Here is an 11,042-nt window from a genome sequence, read left to right on the forward strand (position 1 = left end):
CTCTGAGAGAAAGCCGCCCTCGAGTTCCGACCAATGCCAGACAGTCCAGTTTCTCCCCGTATGAGTCTGGGTCCCAGAGACTCGCCCGGAACTGGAGTTCAGAGCAGTCGGGATCTTGAGACTCCCTCCCGATTCAAAAAGACAACCGTGTCTTCAGCTGCCAGCCCTTTCCGCGAGCGCCTCCATACCTCTGCACTTTACTTCCACACCTCCTCTGAGTCTCAGTGTGCTTTTCTCTTTCCTTCTAGTTGTAGAATTTCCACTCAGCCAGCCTTCCTGTGGTTCTGAATGATGTCTGTTTTGTCTTTTAGTTGTTTTTTTGAAGTGGTTGTGCGAGGCAGCAATTTCAGGTGTTTACCTATGCCGCCATCTTGGTTTCTCTCTAAACTTTAAATTCTTGATTCCATGTCTCTCATAGTTTTAGGCATCTTCCTTCTTGAGTCTTGGTTTAAGTTATATTATACTAGAGGCCTGGTGCACAAAATTGTGCACCAGTGGGGTCCCTAGGCCTGGCCTGCGGGATCGGACTGAAACCAGCTCTCCAACATCCCCCAAGGGGTCCTGGATTGCGAGAGGGCGCAGGCTAGGATAAGGGACCCCACCGGTGCACGATCAGGGCTGGGGAGGGATGTGGGAGGTTGGCCAGCCGGGGAGGGACTGCGGGAGGGCTCCAGGGCATGTCCAGCCTCCCTTGCTTAGTCCCAATCGGCTGGATCCCAGCAGCAAGCTAATCTACCTGTCGGAGCGTCTGCCCCCTGGTGGTCAGTGCACATCATAGCAAGCTGTTGAGTGGCCTTAGCATATCATTAGCATATTATGTTTTGATTGGTTGGACAGGACACTTAGCATACTGGGCTTTTATTATATAGGATGGTAGGTCAAATAATAGCCCCAAAGATGTCCAGACCCCAACCCCCAGAACCTGGGAAAATGTGACCTCCTAGAGTGAAGGGGACTCTGTAGATGTGATTAAATAGGGTTCTGAGATGGGCAGGTTATCCTGGGTTATTTGGGCCCATTATAATCAAGGGTCACAGAGGGCACGAGATAGGGGGTGTGTGACTGACTGATTTGAAGATGCCACCCTGCTAGCACTAAAGATGAAGAGGTCAAGAACCAAGAAGCACAAGTGAACCCTAAAAGCTGGAAAATGAACGCATTCTCCCGAGCCTCCAGAAAGAAGGGAGCCCTGCCGACACCTTGATTTTAGCTCATGAGACCCATTTCTTTTCTTTTTTTGTAAAAAAAATATTTTTATTGATTCAGAGAGGAAGGGAGAGGGAGAGAGAGCTAGAAACATCAATGATGAGAGAGAATTGTTGATCGGCTGCCTCCTACTGGGGATTGAGCCCACAACCTGGGCATGTGCCCTTGACCAGAATCAAACCCAGGACCTTCAGTCTGCAGGCTGATGCTCTATCCACTGAGCCAAACCAGCTAGGACGAGACCCATTTCTGAGTTTGTGTTGTTTTGTGCACTAAGCTTGTGGTTAACTTGTTGAGGTAGCAATTGGAAATAAATGCCTAATAAAGTGTCCATCTTGTCTACACTCTTTTTAAAATATATATATTTTTATTGATTTCGGAGAGGAGGGACAGGGAGAGAGAGATAGAAACATCAATGATGAGAGAATCATTGATTAGCTGCCTCCTGCACACCCCAGGCATGTGCCCTTGATTGCCTGCAACCCAGGCATGTGCCCTTGACCGGAATCAAACCTGGGGCCCTTCAGTCTGCAGGCTGATACTCTACCCACTGAGCAAAACCAGCCAGGGCTTGTCGACATTCTTAAATTTACTGGTTTAAAGCTATTTATAACATAATCTCTTTTTCTTTAAATTCTGCTTCTATATAGGTGCTGCTCACAGTCCCTCACAGGTGCTGCTCACAGACCTTCACGGCTGCTTGCTTAGAGGAGGCTCCTGCCGCCCTGGATCCCTCCACCATGGGCTTGTGGGTTCTTTGGGGTCTGCTGCTCTTCCTATAGTTCCTTTGCTCTCTACGGAATTAACTTCTACCCTTTGTTGTTTCCTTCTTTCTAATTTCCTGGTTTCTCTGGAATTCTCACTTACTGAGTTGGACACTTGGCTCATTAATTTCTGTCCTTTGTTCTTTTATGTGAGGTTTAAGCCTTTACATTCTCTACTCTGTACTGCTTTGCTGCATCCCATCAATTCTCAGATGCAGTAGTATTTCAATTATCATTCAGTTCTAAACTATTTTCTATTTTCCATTTCATCCCATGAGTCATTTAGAACCTCTTCTCCTATTTTGTAGATTGGTTTGTTTGAGTCTGGCATATAGGAAGCATTTAAAAATGTTGCTGTTATTGCCCTAGCCAGTTTGGCTTAGTGGACAGAGTGTTAGCCTGTGGACTGAAGGGTCCCAGGTTCGATTCTGGTCAAGGGTACATGTCCAGATTGTGGGTTTGATCCCCAGTAGGGGGTGTGTAGGAGGCAGCCGATCAATGATTCTCTCTCATCATTGATGTTTCTAGCTCTCTCTCCCTCTCTGAAATCAATAAAAAAAATATTAAAAATAAATAAAAATGTTGCTGTTATTATCATTGTTAGAGTCTAGCTCTCTGCCTGTTTCCCTGGAGCTAGTAGGCAACACAGGTCCTGCCTTGAACTGCAAAGTGCCCAGAGAAGAGCTGAGGAGCTCTTTATGTCTTCTGCCAGGTCTAAAAAGTTGTGGTGTAATAAAGTCACAAGGGCAGACTCAGCGCCATGAAACCGTGATCCAGTAAGAGCCCTGCTAGGAATCTAACCTAAGGCAATAATGGAACAGAAAGGAAAACAAACATACATTCAGATAAATGCTCATTATCATGTTAATTACTCACAAGAGGAAACAACCTAAATATCACCATGGTATCTGGTTTTACATGTTGCTACAATTCTCATAATTATTATTTTGATAGCTGTAAGATAGTCCACTATGTACACCACCTGTGACTTACCCAGTGCCCCAAATATAAGTGCTCAGCACAGGACTCACATAGAAAGTGCCCAGTAAATGCTCTGCTCTCGTTTCATCACTCTTGTTCTGCAAAGGAGAGTGTGGCTGTTACCCTGACCATAGGTCTGGGGGGCACTGCTCAGTCTTTTTGCAACAGTGTTGCGGGGACATCCTGACACATTTGCCATCGTATATAATAAAAGCCTAATATGCAAATTGTCCCCTCAGGTGGTTGTTTGGGAGACCAGGAGTTTGACCGCTATGACATGCGCTGACCACCAGGGGGTGGCGTGGAACATGGTGGGTGTTAGTGACACAGGGCCAGGGCAGGGGGCTGTAACCTCTCGCCCGGCTACCTGGGGGTGGGGGTGATGGGGACAGAGGTGTGGTGAGAATGTGGGGTGTCCACCGAGTTTGCTCTCACTCCCCCGCCGCTACCCTCTGGGACACCAGGGCTTCTGCACTGCTGGAGCCCCCACGCTCAGGTACGGGGCCCTTGCACCTGTGTGTGCACGCGAGCGGCGTTTTCCGGTGAGCCAGGCCCCTGGGGCCGGTCGGGCTCCCTGTGGGTTCACACAGGAGCCGGTGTGCGAGGCCGGCCAGGAGAGAGTGCACTGCCCGTGCGGCTTCTGTGCAGTGCCACTGGGCAGCCCAGAGGCCCACACTGCGCCCCGGCCCACAGCATTTGGCCACGCTCACCGCATCTCTGTGTGGGGACACGGGTGCCGTGACTCAGGCAGAGGGGGGCGCATGGGGGCCCAGGTGCTGCCCAGGGCCCAGAGGCCAGCTGGGAGCTCCCCTTCCACGCCAGATGCTTGCGCTTCGATAGCAGGCCAGGCCCAGGGACTGCACCTGTGCACGAATTTCGTGCACTGGGCCTCTAGTTCTGCACATATGAATAAATACACTGCAAGGTCAACTCCAAGGAATGACATTGCTGGGTCATGGATCTGTGCATTTCTAAGTCATGTTAGTTTTAAAACACAAACATGCCTCCAACTATACTATCACCTCCAGCTTCCTCCTCTGCCAGCCAAGTTGCTGGCAGGCAGCTGTGGATCCATATACTTGCTCTTGGGCCCTTTGCGGGAATGGAAACTGCCCGCTCAGTCACATTCCAGGGGAAGATGGGACTGCATGGGCAATCAGCTCAGCTGCCCCCTTGAACAGCAAAGGACCGGCAGTGGCACTCCGGTTTCACCTCTGTAAACTGGGGATAAGACCAATGCTGTGTTGTTAAAATGAAGTAAGCTGGCATACGTGAAGTGTCTTGCTAGGAATCTAACCTAAGGAACAGAAAGGAAAACACACATACATTCAGATAAATGTGTGTTGCCAGCACAGAGAAGAGAAAGTGAGCCTTACGTGTATCTTGCCCTTGACGAAAGTGGTGATATCTTCCTCACTGTCGAAGATGGACAGCGTCTGGAGTAAGTTGTTCTCCAGCCATTCCCAGTGTTCTGTTATCTCTTTGCGGGAAGAACCTAGAGGGGGTTTGGTGAGTAAAGAAGAGGGAAATCACATAATCACCAGGCCTTAAAGGGGAACTCGGAGAAAAAAGATGACCCGAAGTGCTATATCCAAGTGACTACAATCTTCAAGCTGCGTACTCTCTTCCTCCTTAAGCTTTACATATATTATATAACAAAAGTCATAAGTAGTCCTGGTGAAAATGAAAATTAAAAAAAAATTCAGGCAGAATTGCAGTCACGTGGAAAATAAAGCCTTCATTTTCCCCTGAAGCTGAATGAGAATGACCACTGGTTTCCTATGTGTCCTCCCAGAAATGGTCTATGCATCTACAAATTTGCTCAATTCTGAAGCTTGCTCTTCGAGATGAAAGAACTTAATGTGGCCTTTGATACATAGGTGACTCAGCAGACATAGTTAGTCTTGGTATAAATGACTGCAGCTCCCCTGAGAACTCAGGAGTCCACAGGTGGCAGCTGCAGCTTCCTGCAGGACTCCTCGCCCAGCTGGCCCTTGTCTCTCCGAGGTCAGATGCACCCACCCAGGCCTTTGCCTGCAATGCTCAGCCCTCCCTTTCCAGCTCACACCCCAGCCCTGCTCTTGCCCCCTCCAAGCACCCATCTGAGCCCTTCAGCTTCCAGTTGGCCTGACGTGTCTGCCTCGCCTGGGAGGTGGTGCTTGTCCTCTCCAGGGAGGGCCCTGGAGGGCACCGCAGACCCAGCCCAAATGGAAACACTGAGAAAGGCAGACTAGTGCCATTCCCAAAGGGTGGGGCAGCTGCCCTCTCTGTCCCCATCAGGGAACTGGGGAAAGGGGCCCCAGGAGAAGCAAAAGGATGAGGGAAGTGCCAACGTGGCCCGGCTTCCCCTGCCCCCAGCATGTGCCAGGCATGGAGCCTGCACTTAAAAACTGTTTTCTGAGTGAATGAAGACAAGAATAAGAAGAGGAGCGAAGGCCCTCCACCCTCTCAGCTGTCCTGGGGTCAGACAGTGTACGGATCATGAGTGCCCAAGTGGCTCAGTTGACCTCGTGGTGTGGAGGAGCCTCGGCTAAGCCCCAAGCCTAGCATTGCTGTGGACCACAGACATGTTGCTGGGTGCCTGAGCCAAGTCATTCCAACCTTCCCCACCTGGAAACACTCTTCCTCCACCAGCTGAACACTCAGCCCTCACCCTGCCCTGCCCAAGTTGTGTCCCCCCCTCCCCCCCACCCCTCCAGGTACCTGCTCAATGCTCTTCACATGTCACAGCCCAGCTGACTTGGCTGGGGTTGATCTGTTTGTTTCTTTACATGTACCCAGCAATTCAGCCCCTAACAAGCAATTCCAAGGAAGGACCCTCTCCATTGGCCTGTGTGAGGGTGCCCGTGTGAAAACAATTAAACCTGGGCTTAGGGCTTAGATAACTCACAGTGAGTCACAACAGGCGAGCAAAATTACACTGGAGCACCCATAAATTACCATTCCTTTTTACCGTTTTTCTTTGCATTTTTTGCTATGGCCTCCTTTCCCTGGTGCATGGAGGCCAAGGTCTAGTTGGTAGGGGAAGGATTTCTACCTCTGTCTTTTTGCCAAGACCCACATTTGAATTTGGAAGTTAAATCTGCACATGATGCAACTCTATTGTATCATTTGCTTTTACACATGTTCCTGAAAGTATAAAACCGAAGAAAATATGTCTACATTGTCTCTATGAATCTGTCTGCACTTCAATAATAAATATTTACGTATGTGCATTTAAAAGAATTATTAGTTAAAAGTAACGGAATCTTCATTTAGTGCAAGTAAACAAACTATGCCACCTCCATGCTTGGTAAAAGAAATATAAAAGCTAATTAAATTAATCAGTGCTACTTCCATTTTCAGAACTTTTTGTGGACTATCTCATTTAATTCTTAGAACACCCTGGCGACAGGTACCATTATTTTCATTTTATAGGATGAAGCTGAGGCACAGAGAGGTTCAGTTGCCCAATGTCACACAGCTGGGAAATGACCAGACCATAATTCTAACCCAGGCTGCCCAGCTGCAGAGCTTCCCCTTAACCTCAGGGAGCTGCTGATCTAGCAGGAGAGCCAGCAGCATGCCGTGTGCAAGTGCAGAGACATGGCAGGTCCCAAGGAGCAAGAAGGAACAGTGGGTACATGAGCCTGGGGATTCTGGGAAGGTTTTCCATGGGGGTGACATCAGAATGGGAGGAGATTAGTGGACACAGGGGGATGCTGTTCCCACTGTTCAGGACAAGTGCAGTTGGGAACTTCGGGTCCTGCCAGTGTCCGGTCTGGCTGACAGCCAGGTGTGAGCTGAAGGACGAGGGCAGAAATGCAGGAGGCAACCCTGGGATTCCTTCAGGGCCAGCTGAGCAGCCGGGACTCACCGCAAGTGTCAGCACGACCAGGTCTGGTTTGGGAGAGCTGAAGGGCAGGGGCTGGGCGTGGGGCCTGGGCAGAGGGGAGGAGGCTCTGGCAGAGGCCAGGGGGCTGGTAAAGGGGGGACAGGTCAGCCTGTGTGGCCTGAGTTCCCAGCACTAGGCCCACCAAAGGGGTTCCCACAGAGCCTGGCCACACTCCTCTCCCCACAGAGAAGCTGCTCGCACTGCCACGGCCCCCTCCCCACTCGCTCCCTGGGAAGGACACACTGAGACAGAGGGCCCGTTGAGAGCGAGTATCTCCCCTGCCCTGCTCAGGGAACCCCACCCCACAGGAGGCCCCTCTCTCCTGCGGGCAAGCCAGCCCCCCAGTGCACCACTCAGGCTCTGTAACCAGGAGAGCAGGGCTCCCACCGGCCGTCCAGGGTGGCCCTGGGCAAACAGCCTTTTAAGCCTTCCTTTACTCGTTCACACTGAGGGGGAGGACACCTCTGTTAGGTACTTGGGAGGAAGAAGACACCACCTAGCCTGGCACCCAGGCCAGGGCCACCTGGTAAGAGGGATTGTGCTGGCTGCTGTCCACCCTGTGCCTCCAGCCCTGACCTCCCTCCTCTCCTGAAGCTGGCGTTCAGCTGTGAGCACTCTTGTTATCTTTCCTCAGGCCTCCAAGGAAAGCCATTATCCTGGGGGACAGTGACTCTGTGGCTGCTAGCACATAGAGGCTTTCAGCACAGGGACATGAGCAGATACTCCTGGTTTGAACTGCAGTCTGTGTGACCTTGGGCAAGTTACTCAACCCCTCTGGGCCAGTTTCCTCATCTTCAAAATAGGGAAGACCAAAGTTCCGCCTTCTGCAGTTGTTGGGAGGTTCACCAAAGTGCCCGGCTGCAGGCAGCACTTTTATCCGAGTGACCCTGGCCAGGCACCCACTGGAAGGGGACTCTCCCCAGACTATTAGGAAGGTGGGTGTGTGTCTTATAGGACAGTGATTTCCAACCTTTTGCATCTCACGGCACACATAAACCTTCGGTGACACACCAAAAAGTGTTATATCTTTTGCTGATCTGACAAAAAAATAGGTATAATTTTGAGATTCATTCACACTGGATGGCTATTGTTGTGTTGGCTGTTGTCATTTGATGTTATTTGACAATCTAAGAAGAGGCCAGTGCCCGTGACTAAATGTCAGGAATTTCACGTTTGAAAGTCCTTTCCGCACACCGGTTGAAAATCGCTGTCGAGGGTGGCAAGTGCAGCCGATTCTTGTTCCTTGCAGTAGTCCCGCTCACACAGTCTCCCAGAATACGGAACTCACCAGACTGCTCCCAGGGATCTATAGAGCCAAGTTCTTTGAAGCCTCTGGCCACATTTTCATCAACTGATCAATACATAACTTTGCTTTATGTGTTTTTTTGTTCAAAAATTTGCATGTGAGTTCCCTAACACGGCACTCCGGCCAGCACACTGCGGCTCAGGCCTGCAGCAAGCTCCTCTAACGTGCACACTGGCTCCGTGGGGCACCCCACAGCTTCTCACCCTGGGGAACAGCACACAGCACTTCATCACTACACTTGGGGCCACTGTCAACAGCAAATCACCAAGAAAAAAATGGGAAAAACAAGGTATTTAGACCATGAAAAGGACACTTGTTTGTGGTTTGAGAGCTGACACAAGAACGCAGAAGAACGCCTTGTTCCGCCTCAGCTGGGAATCTGTGTTGGGTGACTCACATTTTTCACTGCTCTGCACGTGCGTATTCCCAACCAGGCCGCAGATGACTCAGCACTGCCAGGCCTGTGACCAGCAAAGCTGCCTTCCTAAGCAGGACACTGGCCTGGGCTGTGCTGTCTGAGTGAGGGGCAGCGCTGGGCTCCAGGGGGCAACACCCAGCCCAGGAACCCGGCTGTGTCCCCTCCCTTCCGACCCCTCTCAGGGCAGGCCCTGCCCAGCACCCCCTGGTCCAGCTCTCCTACCGCACGCCACTGTCCAGTAGACCTGTGAGTCCTGGGTCTGGTGCAGGATTCGATAGGGGGCCACGCGGGCGCTGGAGTCCAATACCACGTCCAGGGTGCCCACAAGAAGACCTGGGAGCAGGGAGAGAGGTGGAGAGTGAGGGAGGGTGGCGCTGAGAGCTGAGCCCGGCAGCCAGGACGGGGCCCAGAGAAAGAAGCACCCTGCAGCACACATCGCCTCCTCCATCAAGTGACTCCCTTTTCCTCACGTCTGATTCCTGCCAAACAATCCCCCCACTTCTTCCTGGAAGCTGCTGCCTATCCTCCTGACGCAGACGCACCTGCAGCCAGCCTCTCCCCATATTCATATTATTTATTTCATACAGACCCATGATGCCCTGTCAAACACACCACACGGCTCTGAGCCCGGGCTGAGGCTCAGGTCGGAGCACCCACATGCAGGTTTTATGAAGCTCACAGCTGAAACAATCTGGGATGCCCTCTCCAAGAAAACCACAGCCAGCTTTGTAAACAATGACAAAGTCCAACCGTTACAAATTAAAAATAAAAATTATACCACAAAATCTACGAAAATTACACAATGTGTTTTATTCACTGACAGACGTCACTTGAGATACATTCCCACCCCACCCCACCCCACCCCCGACACGTTTGGTGAACTCTGATGGCTTTTTTCATAAGACAATGACTTTGTAACATCATTTCCCCTATCTATAACAAGAGGATAACATAGACTTTCCTCTGCCACAGGATCGTTTTTATGATGGAAAGTTCAAGGAAGTTCTCTGCAGCCTTGAAAGTTATGACTGAAAAGGACATGCAAATTTTTAGAAGTATCCAATTTGGGAAAACAGGATCTAGTTGTTTTTTTCCTTATCCCTGAAGCATTTTAGGGCATTTCAAGTTTTCCTTCTCATCACATATACCCTCTGTTAATGTCACTATTTCGCCAACAAATCAGAGGAAAGGTCTAACTTGATTCAGTCCTCTTCATTAACTGAATTATCAAGCTGTCTAAAAATCTGTTCATTGTTCCTATTTAAAATTTACTTTTTCCTTTTAATGAAGTCCTGCTTTTGATATAATCTCAAAGTATTTTGTTATCATTTTCCTGTTGATGTCAGAATAATTTCTATCAATTTTATTACTCAACTTTAACACTTTCGTTTCGTTTTCCATTTTAACCATATTTTCCCTTCCAGTCTTTAATACATAAAATTACCAATTACAAAAGAAGGTACTCTTCACATATATCCAAGTCAGGAGTCTGTAATATCTCACTGGTTTTATTGAAATGTCCTAAAATGCTTTTCTAAATTGCAGTTAAAACAGCATATTCAAGCTATAAACTTTTTTTCATGATTGCTGTTGGGATTTCTCTTCCGGTCTTGGAAATTTTGTTTTCATCCTTATACTGTTGGCAAGACCTGGAAGCTTTATAACGGATGGGCCATCGACTCTTCCACGAGGAGTACCGGTTGGCAGCTGCTTGTAAGACAGCTGGACTAAAACCACATCACTATTTGCTGCTTTCCTGCCCAGACGCGTTCAGGAGGCCGCCATGGCAGGACCCGCAAAACCTAGCCAGAGTGGGGAGTTCAAGACGCGGTTTGGCGTCTGTGATGGCTCAGGGAAGGCCATAGCAGGACCCACAAAACCTAGCCAGAGTGGGGAGTTCAAGACGCGGTTTCCTGGGGGGATCTGGGAGTTGTCTTGGGGGACACAAAGGGGTAAATGAGGTAGGAAGGGCTTTCTCTGGGCAGGAAGGTGCCATTGGGGCTGCAGACCAAGCCTTTGCCAAGTGACCAGTACACGGTGTTCTGGGGAGCGAGCCAGGGTGCCCAGAGGGACCCGGCCACTGGCTGAGATCACCCACAGATACATCCGCACAGAACAAGGTTCCGAGCCACTGGCGATCCGACACACTGTTCACGGCAACTCAAGGTGCTGGGCACTGGCTCCCCAGTCTCCAACGCGGGCTTGCAGGAGCTGCCAAGGGTGCGCTCCCAGCCTCTGCAGGCCCAGCACCGCTCCCCCGCTGCGGGAGGGAATGCAGTTTTCTTGGGGATGGTGCCGTCTCTCCCGCATCAGGAGGGGCGCCCAGGCGAGGCTGGCAGCAGCGGGCAGCCTCTGCCTCCGGCAGGACTAGGTTAGAGAAGATTCTCACGATCAACAGGAACATCTGGCAACGGTGGCGCACAGCCCTGCATGGCAACGACATGCCCAGGCCCTGGTCCGGCCTGAGCCCGAGCCCGAGCCCGAGCCGGACCC

General features: G+C 50.5%; 1 protein-coding gene across 1 annotated transcript in view; it reads right to left on the reverse strand.

The window, feature by feature from the left end:
• TBC1D9B (TBC1 domain family, member 9B (with GRAM domain)) overlaps positions 1–9,012 on the reverse strand; it is a 47,744-nt gene extending 38,732 nt beyond the window's left edge. The window contains exons 1-2 of the mRNA XM_005864949.2: positions 8,772–9,012; positions 4,328–4,446 (exon numbers count right to left, since the gene is read on the reverse strand). Coding sequence (XP_005865011.1) covers positions 4,328–4,446; positions 8,772–8,997 — 345 coding nt within the window. The 5' untranslated portion in view covers positions 8,998–9,012. The remainder of the gene's footprint in view (positions 1–4,327; positions 4,447–8,771) is intronic.
• Positions 9,013–11,042: the final 2,030 nt, after the last annotated feature.

Source organism: Myotis brandtii, unplaced genomic scaffold, assembly GCF_000412655.1.
Source record: "Myotis brandtii unplaced genomic scaffold, ASM41265v1 scaffold193, whole genome shotgun sequence".
In the NCBI taxonomy this organism is placed as follows: Eukaryota; Metazoa; Chordata; class Mammalia; order Chiroptera; family Vespertilionidae; genus Myotis; species Myotis brandtii.